This window comes from Fringilla coelebs, assembly GCF_963513975.1.
Source record: "Fringilla coelebs genome assembly, chromosome: 5".
Lineage (NCBI taxonomy): Eukaryota > Metazoa > Chordata > Aves > Passeriformes > Fringillidae > Fringilla > Fringilla coelebs.
In genome coordinates this window covers 55,003,301-55,017,203 of record NC_140033.1, presented here as the reverse complement: position 1 = coordinate 55,017,203, position 13,903 = coordinate 55,003,301, and the positions used below count along the sequence as shown (strand labels likewise).

The 13,903-nt window shown below is 41.0% G+C and overlaps 1 protein-coding gene across 1 annotated transcript in view; it reads right to left on the bottom strand.

The window, feature by feature from the left end:
* ANO2 (anoctamin 2) overlaps nucleotides 1-13,903 on the bottom strand; it is a 152,492-nt gene that overhangs the window by 71,154 nt on the left and 67,435 nt on the right. The window contains exon 14 of the mRNA XM_084205617.1: nucleotides 2,394-2,474. Coding sequence (XP_084061743.1) covers nucleotides 2,394-2,474 — 81 coding nt within the window. The remainder of the gene's footprint in view (nucleotides 1-2,393; nucleotides 2,475-13,903) is intronic.

The window sequence follows — 13,903 nt, the reverse complement described above, 5'->3', positions numbered from 1 at the left end:
ACTGGGACAGAGGAATTAACATACTGGAAACAAGCCAGTAATGTTATAGAAATATATGCCTTTATGTTAACTCTAGGCCAGTATGCTCACAATAGCCACCCTTTGGCATCATTTCTATCCCAACAAGCCACAGCTGCTGAACTGGAGACTGGATGTTAGATAAGTAATGAGAAGTTTTAGGCAGCAGTGCCACAGCCAATCCTTTGATAGTAATGCAATACTACAGTTGTTGACCAGCCACACAAAAAAAATATATGCCTTTAATTTATAATAGTTAGCTAAAAATATTCAGGAGGAAACTTCACAGAGACTTATGCCATGACATCAAACTGTCAACCAAAACATGAAGAGATAGAGACCTCACAGACATCTGTGTATTCACACAAAACCAAGAAATTAGGAGGATTGAATCTTTAACTACAAAGACATTTCTACTTTGATGCCTGTCCAGCCACTAGATCTCCCCTAGTAGTATGACAAGGTTCGGTACCCTGGCACCCACCCAATAAGACAGAAACACTGGGCCAGAGACCTCACAGAAACCTGTGCCTTAATATTAACCTGCAACACAAAAATCTCCTGAGCTGATGGACTTGCAAAAAGAAAAGGTTGAAATCTCTAAAAGTAACGCTAAATAATTATTGCAATCTTAAAAACTCACCACTTTTAATATTTAATTTTTCAGGGTCTTCCAAAGCAAAATATAATGGTGTATTTCCACAGTTAGGGCTGTTTAACTGAACTGCTTTGTTTAGGTTTTTTCCTCTTCTGCAGTTCTCACATCAACATCTATTGATCTCACAATTTTATAAGACACTGATGTACAAAGGTGTGAACAGCACATCTTCCAAACCCAGACTAATGTGCTGTTTGCTGGACAGAATTAGTAAGTCACAATGTTCACTGATGGAAAACTGCTCAGTTGCTTGGAATATATTTCAGTAATTTGGGGAACACTAATTCAGAAATTCAGTATTTTTTCCATCCACATTGGCACAGAAGGCAATTTGACAAAAAATATACCATGTTAGACTTTTCATTCTTGATGAAGGATCTTTTCCTATTTTTGTAGAGCTGGATCTTTACATTGTTCCTTGTTTTCCATCTATTTTCTTAACATTTCATCTTCGGTTGTTTTTTGGGTTTTGGTGTGGGGTTTTCCCATTTGTTTGGTGTTTTGGGGGATTTTTGTTTGGGGCTTTTTTCTGTTTCTCTTTGTTTCACCTTAAATTAATATCTAATTTATAATTATTTCTGTATCTCAGATAAGCAAGATAATCATAATATTCTACAGCATCAATAACTGACTTGTTTGATGTGTTTCCAGTTCCCATTTACTTTAAGCCAAAAAAACAAAAGCTGAAGAGCAACTATTTTATTGGACTTGTACAGTTCTTGATTCCTCACTTGGAAGCCCAAGGGAGATGCACAATGTGTAAGACTCCACAGTGGTCTGTGAGTCTCTGCAAGATCAAAAGCCCACTAAAATAATTGAGACTCTTTCCATGATTTTCTGTGGCGTTTGGTTGAGCACAACAGGTAACAGGCAGGCTCACTGAAATGAAAGATTCCCTGGAAACACTTTACAATGGTGGTCAGCAGAAGAAAGGGATAATGAAGTTCTTCCACAAGCTAAATTTGTTGGACCAAACCTGAAAACTTGAAAATTCTCCACTTTGGATACTGATTCTCAACCTGTAAGAAAATTACACTGGTTTTCTTCTCCCTGGAAGGTGAACATGGTATTGGAATGTTTTGACTTTCCCGGCACACATGGAATACAGGGAAAGAGCAATGGTTAACCAAGCCTAATGGACCAAGACTACAGAATTTGTGAATGTTTAGAAAATAGACCTCAGTCAACAATTTACAAGAGGAGATTGATAAAAAAGGGCTTATTCAAAAAAGTTTAAAATAGACATAAAAATCCTGAACCCTGTTCAGTCTGAAAATTATCTACCAACTATTTTTCCATTTGAACTGGAAATGCCAGTAAAACTTCCCAACTGTGTAACTGCAGCAGCACTAAAGCCACCAATAAAAAAATGCTTTCTCCATTGTGCAGAGAGTACTGACATTTTGAGGGATGAGGGATTGCTATAAGAATTCTGTGGTGATTATCTTGGGAATCAGGCACTACTCTACAGATTAGATCCTGAACCACCTGTCAACCCTATTTCCATGCAAATTGCTTTACTTTGAAAGACGTGACCTCAAAGCCCTGGAATGGCACTGCAGGCCTGCATTTCAGCACACCAGTGCCTACCAACTCAAAAGGCTAATTAACAGCACCAAAAAGTGCCTTTTGCAACCCCTGGGGGACAGACAAAAATATAATCACAACATAACAAAACACAAATCCCACATAATTAAAAGAGCAAGTTGTATCTCACCTCATTTGAACTTTCTGTTGTGTTTTTATTTTTCAGCTTTTTCTGCAACAGTTTGGTTTCATACTCTGGCCTGGGATGCTCCTGAAAAAGACACAAACAAACAAACGTGATTATGATTAAGAGAAAATCCCCAAAATTTTTGGTCACATTCACAAACAAAGTCATCAAGACGATTAAACTCCACAACGCCTTTTGGACTAGGCTGTTAGATCTGGCCCAGCTTCCCTAATCAGTAACCTTTTGATGTAGCCTTCCAAAATATATTTTCCTCTCCCAAATTAGAGCATAAATTGAGCAAGATGACAAAAATATACCAGGCTTTTCAAGTGAGCAGCTCACAAAAGAGAAAACCATCATGCATGTCCTCATTTCCATCAAGTTCTGAATTCATTCAGGGCTGGAATTTGGATTGATATCTCTCACAAAAAAAGACTACTCCTACAGCGGTGGTCATATCATCCCTCTTTACTACAATTAGAACCTTTGCATATCAGCCCCATCCAAAATAATGGATTATTAACATTTTTTAATTAATCTGATAGTCATTAAGAGAACAAAATCCATTTTAAATTAATAAATACTCATGAGCAATAAAACAGGGCCTACGTGGAACTGACATGACATTTTCACCACAGCAGACACAACCCTCACTATTCTCTGTTGCATTTAAGAATATAAACACAGTGAGATCTCCAAAATATTTTTTTATCCTGATAGTAAGGTTTTCCTAATGCATTCAAAAGGTATGTGATAAAGTATCATTTAAATTACTGAATCTTGGAATAGTCTGAGTTGGAAGGGTCCTTCCATCTTATTCAAATCCCTTTGCCATGGGCAGGGACACCTTCCACTGTGATGTGTAAATGTTTTTGGTTGTAAGGAATGAAAAAAGTCACAGGGTCTTGCAAACAATCAGAAAAATTTAATCATTAATTACACACTTGACATGGAAATTGGTGTGTAATCCCTAACCTACTATAAAAGAACATCGCAGTGGGCTTTGTATAAAAGAATGAGATGAAAGGGAAGAGCGAGAGAAAAGGAGATTAATAAGAGAGAGAGAAAGAACTGAGCAGCCCTAATTCCAGTTGATCCAGTTGATCCATGATGGGGTGATGGGATGTCCAGGATCCTGAGGGGTGCCACCTAGGAGTGTTGGGTGTTTCCCTTTTAGGGATGGGTTTCTCCCCTGAAGATGAGTTTCTTGCTTTCCACTCAAATAAGTTATCTTGAACCCTCCATCCTTTCAGACATTTCTGAAAATGGGCAAGGAGCTTTCAGGGGTCTTGGGTGGTCTTGATCCCCCCTACAGCCCACGCCCACTTCTTGGCCTCATTCCTGCACTGGTTTTTTGTGCCTCTGTGGACTTGACCAAGATATTTGCCCCAGAATTTACCTCCACGTGTCCCCTTTCACCAGTCACATTTTGCACTTCCTCCTGGCATGCTGGTACCAACAGCCCTTGCCTGTGTCTATCAACAATCCTCGGCTGGCTCCATGGCTATCCCAGTATCAGTGTTTGAGACACACTCAGTAGAGACTTCTTTTCTGGGTATCTACCCCAGGTTGCTCAGAGCCCCATCCAGTCCAGCCTGGAACCCTGCCAGGGATGGGGCAGCCACAACTGCTCTGGGAAACCCATGCCAGGGTCCCTCCACCCTCACAGGGAAGAATTTCTTCCCAATATCCGATCTAAACTTGTCTTCTGTCAGTGTGAAGCCATTGCCCCTTGTCCTGTCACTCCAGGCCCTTGTCAAGAGTCTCTGTCCCTCTTTCCTGTGGGCTCCCTTCAGGCACTGGAAGGCGCCAGTGAGGTCACCCCAAAGCCTTCTCTTCTCCAGGCTGAACAACTCCAATTCTTCCCAGCCTTTTCTTGTAAGAGAGGTTCTCCATCCCTCTGATCGTTTTGGTGTCCCTCTTCCGGATGACATGCGGAACTCCAAGAAACAGTGAGGCACAGGTAAACTCTAGCATTAATAAAGCTGATCAGCAGCAAAAATGGTGGTAAGCAGGATGAGAAAAGGACAGAGAAAGATACAACCATAAGCATTTAAATTTGCTGCAGTCAACACCTGTATTCTGATGCTCCTTAAATTTTTATTGCCTTGTGTTGATTTGCATTATTTGCTATGATTCTTCCATATATAAAGATTCAGAGGTTGATGTTACAAGCATCTTTAGTCTTAAATGAAGAAAGGATGAAGATATCTGGCATGGATGGCTACATGAGAGAAGATAGCTTGATCAAAGCAGGGAAAGGAGATAAATGAGGCTGTAAGAAACTGAGAAGATCTAGAAAAACTATGCTACTGCAGACCTGAATTAGTTTTCTTCCTTTTTATCTCTTACTTTCTGCTAAGAAAAGTATTCTGAGACATGAGGGGCAGTCTCCAGAGGTCAGAGCAACTTTTGAAAACTGATTTGAATGAAAACTAGGTGAAATAAAGAAAATAAATGCTAAGCAAAGCATTGTATGCTAAATTAATTTTTGCTATTGACAATTTTGCTCTGAGTGCCTATTTGTGGTATTCACATGCGCACTGAACAGAGAGAAGCTGTGAGACAAGCAGAGAAGAAGGAAAACACAATTCTTATCTCGCTTGCTGTGCCTGTGTTGTGCTAAAGTAGAATGCAATATGGAGATTGTTTACCCACAGTGAGGATGTTTTGTTCCCTTGGCCTACCAGGGCCAGTGAGTGTGTGTGTGTGGGACTGCCACGGGACAGTCACAAGAGAATCAGAGATGAGTGCAGCTCTGTGCAGTTGTGAGCAAGAGTGAGGGCATGGAAGATTCAGTTTAGATGAAATGTACATAGTATAGTATTATAAATTAATTCATTAGCCTTCTGATGATAGAATCAGATGCATCATTCTCTCCCCTTCGTCAGAGTCGCCTTTGATTAACAATACCTATTCTGTTCAAATTTGGCCGAGTTATGTTTAACTTCCCTAGTAAGACATTCCAGCATCCTTTTAACTGCCTTTCATACAAGTTCACCTGGATTGGAATTGGAGTCGATCTGTCTTTGTTTGAATTTGCCAAGTCATCTTACCCTTGACTGAACAGACCACAGAGCTCCCTGGAATGCATTTTGTATATATTCCTTTTATGAGTATTTTGCAGCAAATATTTCTTTGCTGTCCAGATTTAGGGATGTTTGACCCATGCATCCATGGATGTAAAGGGACAATTCCACTCAGCTCTAAAAAGAGTGTGGTTCAGAATCAATTCTTTGTCTGAAAATGGGAAGAGACAACAAGCTAGAAATAGTCATGATGTCTTCACAAAGGCCAAATGTCCATGCAGAGATAGATGTGAATCCCAGGATGCTGGAAGTTTCCCAGTACACTTATTGAAAACCATGTGAGCCAAGGTACTGCAAGGCCAAATGAATGCTCCAAGTAGAAAACAATAATTCCCATTCTGAAAACAAAAAGCCAAGACATGAAATTTCTACTCAGGCAAAACTCATGTTGACAGTGGGAATTTTCTTTGAGAGTGGTCTCCAGGATTTGCCTCAAACACACACATGTATATCCACTATCCATCAAATTAAGCCTCTGTAGATAATGATCCAGTTTGATAAGAATAAATAATGTGAACCCAGCTCTCCTTAATTTCCCTTTGATTTAGAAAGAACGTGATAATGAAATTTTACAAACATGCATGACAAGCATATGGAATGTATTTTTAAAAAAAATTAGAACCAGAGCAACTATCCCAGATTTGACTGACCAAAGGAGTTATCAAAAAAAAATAAAGCCATGCACTTTAAGTAAAGGCAAAGACCCGCTGCAAATTCATTGAATATCCTTATACTAACATCCTGAACACAAGCAGAGCAGCTAAGCAGTTCACACTGATGGGAAGGAAGGATTCCACAAATAAAAATTGGAATGACCCAGCTGCTCTCCCAAAGCAAGATGGAAATGTAGAATGAGCAGTACAGAGAATCCAGCTGTTCTTTGCTGCAAAAGGGTTAATTATTTGAAATCAAGGACTTAAACCCTCTCTTTCTTATGATGGTGACATAGGATGCAGGGGGTGAGAAGTCTAGGGAAGAGTTTGTCATTCACACCAAGGATCTGTTTAGACTGCCCTATTAATGGGATGCTTGTCAAGGAAAAATAGTTTTATATGACAGGATGGAGTCACTGGTAGATGATCACAATCTTTTTAGTCCAGATCACTTTCAAAATAACTCTGATAAATGAAAAATTAAAGCAAAAGCTTGAATAAGTCAGGAGTTTAGGAGTGTTAAAAGCTACTGAGCAAGTATACAGGAACTCAGTTATTAAAGATATTCTAGAGCAACATAAAACAGAATTCATCAAGAGAAACTAAAAGGTTCTATTATGACATTGTATTTGCCAGACAGAGAGATTTTATGCCTTTGTTTGCTTTCATTGAGCAAGAACAGTGGTAATTCTTTGGACAAATACCTGTAAAACTAAAATTTGAAATATGGACTCATATTTTGAAACTCCCTTAAGCTAAAACCAAACAACCAAATGCTGCCATTTCAAAGGCAGATAACATATTTTGTGTGTAACTAGCATCATTTATGGTTGTTCGTTACACAATTCATATCCAACCCATTTAAATACTCCTATAATGATGAGTGGAATTGTGTAAATTGTAGAATCACAGAATGGTCTGGGTTGGAAGCAACCTTTAAGATCATCCCATTGCAACCCCTTGCCATGCGCAGGGACACTTTCACTAGACAAGGCTGCACCATCCAACCTGACTTTCCAGGGATAGGGCAGCCACAGCTTCTCTGGGAAACCTGTGTCAGGGCCTCACCATCCTCACAGGGAAGAATTTCTTCTGATATCTAAACCTGCTCTCTGTCAGTGTGAAGCCATTCCCCCTTTTCCTGTCACTTCAGGCCCCTATAAACAGCACCTGATTCCCTATCTTGTGTGTTCTCCAAGGGGCACATCCCTGGCAAACCCTGCTTACCTACCTGGATCTCCTGAGTCAGTGGAAAGGAGGAGAGGAACAAAGAAAGACCTCGAGGCGATCCCTGTTCCTAGTGGGGCAGTGATGGATAAAGACAGATTTAACCTCTCTGAACCCAGGAGAGGGGAAAACTTGTGCCAAGTGACCCAGCCTTTGAGTGGCCCCATCCAAACACCCCAAGGAATCAAGACTACAAATAAAATAGAAAAAAATCAAACCGTTTTGAGCCTTGAAGAAAATTCAGTTCTAGAAAGGACAAAGTAGGTTCATTACAACAGAAAAAGGATCAATGAAAGTAAATGAGAGCATGCTGATATGTCTGTAGAAGAGAAATAAAAAAGGAAATTGTACTGAAGGCCCAGGATATTCTGGCACATCATTGGATCAACAGTCTGGGAGTGAAACAATGTAATTACACACCTTTACCAACTTCTTGGAAAGCAAAGAAATTTTCATCTGACATTGTTCTTATAGTTTACAACTTTGAACATGTTTAAAGTGTGCCTTCATGTATAATCTTTTAGTGGAGCAATAACTGGTACTAAACAGTTTCCCCAAAGAGCTGAGGGATAACATTTATTCTTCAGCATTCCTTCCCCAACTATCCTAATGAAATTCTCATCCTCCTAAACACAGGACTTAAATATAACGTTGAAAGGATTTGTTTAGAAGCATAGGACTAATCAAGGATCACTAAATAATTAGTGTTAGAAAGAATTTAATGAAGGTCAGGGAAGATTCACTGGAAAGAGTAATGAAACCCAGAAAAGGTTACTAAAAAAGCATACAAAGAATTTTAAAAATATTTGGAAACATGGACCCAACAGGAAAATTAGAATAGTTATGGAAAAAATGTGAGATAATGCATCTGGAGAAAACAATCCAAACTAAAGATCTCATTGGCACAAGAAACTTAATGATGCAGAAAGGAGAGGTTTGAAACAAGACAAAATATTGTAGCTACAAAGTCCCCTTTACCAATACTGGACAAGGGGGCTAGGCAGTTATTTTATTAGACCCTCCTCTTTGAGGATTTTAGCAAACAAAAAGATCTCATGCTTTGTGGTTTAGTAGATACAGTTAAAACTTCAGAAAAAGGAGTCTACTCCTACCATTTGCAAGGTGGAAGATAAAGGGAAGCCATCAAATTGATGAGATCAAAATAAATTTTGATACCATGGTAGAGAAAATACAGTTAAATCAAGATCAAGTTAGGTGAGAATGGAATGTACCTGTAAACATATTTAATGTCACCAAGTCAGCTTGCTTTTTAATTTTGTTTAATTCTCTTTTACTCAATCTACCTTCCTTATTAATTTGTCTTATCTCAGCGATAATCCGCAGGGACATCAAAGATTCCCTTAAGGATTCAATAATTATGGTTTTTTTTAAACTCATCAAATAGCAAAAGGAAGAACCGGACTTTGGGAATTAGTTTTCAAATAAACTAAAATGGTTGGCAAACATTTTACAGAACACAGATTTTAAGTTGAAATTAAATGTTCCTAAGGAAGACAGATATCCAAGTTCCTCCCTGTTATGACAAAACACTATAACAGCTTAACTATTTGAACAATACCAAGACCCATGAGTAGAGATTCCTTGGCATTTCAGTTGATGCAGACTCTCTATCCATTAGATTTCCAAGTTCTTGCCCAAATTCTAAAATTTCATCCTTTCTAATTACATTTCTATTTCAGTTTGCACTGAAATAGAATGATCATTTTGCCAATGATCCACTCAGGATCATTGGCAAAATGTGGGAAAATCTCTTCCACCCAAAAAAATGAAAGCAGAAACATCCTGGAAATACAGATTCTGAAGATTCATGGGAAGGCAAGAGTTTCTACCGCCCATATCATTAATTGGAGTCCATCTGTACTTCTTCGCCAAGCAGAAAAGGGCACGAATTCTCCCACCTCTCTTCCTGGCTTACTGTTGGCCATATTCCTTATTACACACTCTGAACTAGAATGATATGCACAGCCTCTTTCGTTGTGTTACACAGTCACACATCTGTGGCAAGGCACATTGAGTAGAGGAATTTCAGGAATAATTTCTTCACTACAATGGTTGTAAAAGCACTGGAATGGGCTGCTCAGGGAGGTGTGTAGTCACCATCCCAGAAAATGTCCAAGGAACGACTGGACATGGCTTCAGTGCTCTGGTCTGGGTGACAAGGTGAGGATTGGTCAGAGGCTGGACTCGATGACCTTGGAGGTCCTTTCCAGCCTGAGTGATTCTGTGGTTGTGTCTGTTTATGCACAGTGCTTGCAAGGCTTTGTCTGCTCTCATGGTTCTGGTTTGAGTTTGTTTCTTTTCTTTCTCTCTCCCATTTGTTTATTGGATGCTCTATTGCTTTTCAACACAATTAGCTGTTTTCCACTTGGTATCCAATGCTTGCCATTCTTTTTGTGGATTTCAGGTGTCCAAACACAAATTCTCTAAGTCTGTAGAGCAGCCAGCTGCAGAGATGCACAGAAGCCTTAGGAAGTTTGCTTTCTCAGACTGCCATTGCCAAGACATTTACAAATAAATGGAACTAAATTAATATCTTGTGTGACTCCTTTGAAGCAAGAGAATTGGCCCAGTGTGTTTAAAGAAAGTAATTACTGAAAGGTTTATAGTCAATGTCCACAAAAATTACACCAAAGGCATTTATTTCAATATAACTCTCACAAAGCACTTCTCAGTTCTTCAAATTTATGGTTGTTTTTCTCCCTGCTTTGGTTCTGTACCTTCCCTTCCTAAAGAAATTGACAATAAATAGCTTAACTACATCTAGTCTTAAAACTCTAAAACCTCCTGAGCCTCTTCTTGCCCCTTTCTTGCTCTTTCAACTGATTCCACTTCTGATTCTTTCTAGCCTAACCTGATCAGACACAATTCTCTCTTTCCCAACATGGCTTTCAACACCCGTAAAGACTTCACCATCACTGAAAACTGATGCCAGTAACTTTCTACAGACAAATTTATCCTAATCTTTATGAATCTTAGGGATAAACGGTGAACAAAATCTTATCTAACTTTTGGGGTTTTGTTGAAGTACCAAGAAGTGACAGGAGATGACACAGTGCATGATTTTCACAGAATTCACAGAATTACCAGGTTGGAAGAGACCTTAAAGATCCTTGAGTCCAAGCTGTGCCCTGACACCTCAGCTAAACCATGGCACCAAGTGCCACAGCCTTTTTCTAAACACATCCAGGGACAGTGCACTCCACCATCTCCCTGGGCAGGCCATTCCGGAACTTTATGACTCTTTCCATGAAAAACTTTTTCGTAATATCCAACCTATATTTCCCTTGACACAGCCTGAGACTGTGTCCTCTGGATCTGTCATTTTCTGCACGTCATGTCAAGAAACATGTCTATCCTTCTTTTAAAAAGACCTGGATATACCAGAAAATGGCCAGAAAGGAACAAAAATAAAGAGATACATAGAAAATCCTTCCAGTAACTGAAGAGAGCCCACAAGAAAGATGGAGAAAGAGACTCTTAGAAAGGGCCTGGAGTGACAGGACAAGAGGCAATGGCTTCACATTGACAGAGAGCAGGTTTAGCTTGGATATCAGAAGAAATTCTCCCCTGTGAGGGTGGTGAGACCCTGGCACAGGTTTCCCAGAGAAGCTGTGTGGGGCTGCCCCATCCCTGGCAGGGTTCCAGGCCAGGTTGGATGGGGCTCTAAGCAACCTGGGATAGTGGAAAGTCTCCCTGCCCATGGCAGGGGGTTGAAACAAGATGGTATTTAAGTCCCTTCCAAGCCAAAGCATTCTGTGGTTCTATGAGTCTATGAAAATATTTAGGAACTAAGACTGAAAAAGCAGATGCTTGTTCATCTTAAACAAACAAGGATGACAGAAACATGATATTATGCTGAATTATGCTGAAAATCGGACAGAAGTAATCCCTGGCTTGATCCTTGAAAGATAAATAAGAGAAAAAAAGAGAGAGAAAAAAATTACCATGTAGCAAGAAGATTTGAAAACTGCTAGGAAAAGCTTGTTAGTAGAACAGATAGAGAAGTATTAGAGTAGATTACCTAGGGAGGAATTGAAATCTCCACTGCTGGATTTATTTAAGAACAATTAGACAAATATCTCTTCATAAAGATTTAAGTAGAGTTGATCCTACAAGGCACAAGGGATGGCCCGTCAAGGTCCATTCCTGTCTTATTTTATGATTCTAAGTTCCTAATTCTTCAGCTCGTGCTGAGATTTGTCTGGCTCTCCTTCACTTGTCATAAACAAAGGATTCTTGCTGATCCCATAGTTCCTGTCCACAGACTTTTACCACTTCAGGTCTCTTCATCACAGGACCTCACAAACCTATAGATTCTTTCACAGCATTTTGCAAATATTAAGCTAAACATGAGGATTTTGTACTGTGAGTGATGAACTTGAATCACAAAATCACAGAATCACTAGGTAGGAAGAGACCTTGAAGATCAAGTCCAACCCATGCTCTGACACCTAGACCATGTCATCAAGTGCTTCATCCAACCTTTTTTAAACACATTCAGGGATGGTGACTCCGCTACGTCCCCAGGCAGACCATTCTAGAACTTTATCACCCTTTCTGTAAAAAACTTTTTCCTAATATTCAACCTATATTTCCTTTGGCACAGCCTAAGACTGTGTCCTCTTGTTCTGTCATTTGCTGCCTGGAGAAAGAGACCAACCCCCACCTGGCTACAGCCACCTTTCAAGGGAGTTGTAGAGAGTAATAAGGTCACCCCTGAGTCTCCTTTTCTCCAGGCTCAACACCCCCAGCTGCCTCAGTCATTCCCCACTGGGTTTGTGTTCCAAGCCCCTCTCCAGCCTCGTTGCCTCCTCTGAACGCGCTCAAGCGTCTCAACGTCCTTCCTGAACTGAGGGACCAGAACTGGGCACAGCACTCAAGGTGTGGCCTCACCTGTGCCGAGTACAGGGGAAGAATGACCTCCCTGCTCCTGCTGGCCACACTATTCCTGATACAGGCCAGGATGCCACTGGCCTTCTTGGCCACCAGGGCACACTGGTGGCTCATGTTCAGCCAGCTATTGAACAGTACCCCCAGGTCCCTTTCTGCCTGGGTACTGTCCACCCACACTGTCCCCAGCCTATAATGCTTCAGGGGGTTACTGTGGCCAAAATGCAGGACTTGGCACTCGGATTTATTAAACTTCATCTTATTCAACTCTGCTCATCCATCCAATCATCCAGGTCTCTCTGCAGAGCCCTCCTACCCTCCAAAGATCAACATATGCTCCCAGCTTAGAGTAATCCACAAATTTACTAATGAGAGACTGAACCCCCTCATCCATGTCATCAATAAAAATATTGAACAGAACTGGCCCCAGCACAGACCCCTGAGGGGAACCACCAGTGACTGGCTGCCAGCTGAATGCAGCACCATTCACCACCACTCTCTAGGCCCAGTCATCCAGCCAGCAAAGAGTGCTCCTGTCCAAGCCATGTGCTAGCAGCTTTTGCAGAAGAGGGCGGTGGAAGACAGTGTCAAAGGCCTTGCTGAAGTCCAGGTACACAACATCCACAGCCTTTCCTGCATCCACCAGGCAGGTCACCTGATCATAAAAGGAGACCAGGTTGGTCAAACACGACCTACCCCTCCTAAAGCCATGCTGGTTGGTCTGATATCCTGGCCATCCTGAAAATGCTGCGTGGCAACACTCAGTATAAACTGTTTCATAACCTTACCGGGTACTGAGGCCAGGTTAACTGGCCTATAATTACCAGGATCCTGCTTCCCACCCTTTTTGTGAATGGGCATCACTTTAGCCAGCTTCCAGTCCTCTGGAACCTCACCAGGGAGCCAGAACTGCTGGTAAATGATGGGGAGCGGCTTTGCAAGCTCATTTGCCAGCTCCCTCATCACCCTGGGTTGGATCTCATCTGGTCCCGTGGATTTATAAACATCCAAGCAGCTCAGCAGTTCTATGACTGCCTCCTCCTGGATAACAGGGGGACCATTCTCCTCCCTGACACCATCTGCCAACCCAGGAGGACAGCTGTCCTGAGGACCAGCTGTCTTTCCACTAAGACTGAGGCAAAGAAGGTGTGAAGCACCTCTGCCTTCTCCTCATCTGCAGTTACTGAGCTCCCTCCCTCATCCAATAGAGAACAAAGGTTGGTCTCACCATTCCTTTTGCAGTTAATATATTTGTAAAAACTTTTTTTATTATCCTTTACAAAAGTTGCCAAATTAAGTTCTAAATGAGCTTTGGTCTCTTCAATTTTTTTTTTTTTACATGCCCTAGCAAACCCCCTTAAATACTTCCTGAGAGATCTGACCCTCCTTCCAAAGACGATACATCCTCTTTTTTTTCCTAAGTTCCTTCGAAACCTCATTTCCCATCCAGGCTGGACATTTACCTCATCAACTCATCTTTTAGCACACAGGGACAGTCTGATCCGGTGCCCTCAAGATCTCTGTTTTGAAGCATGCCCACCTTTCCTGGGCTCCTTTGTTGTTAAGGGCTGCTTCCCAAGGAACTCTCTAAATATGTCTCCTAAATAGGCCAAAGTCTGCCCTCCAGAAGTCC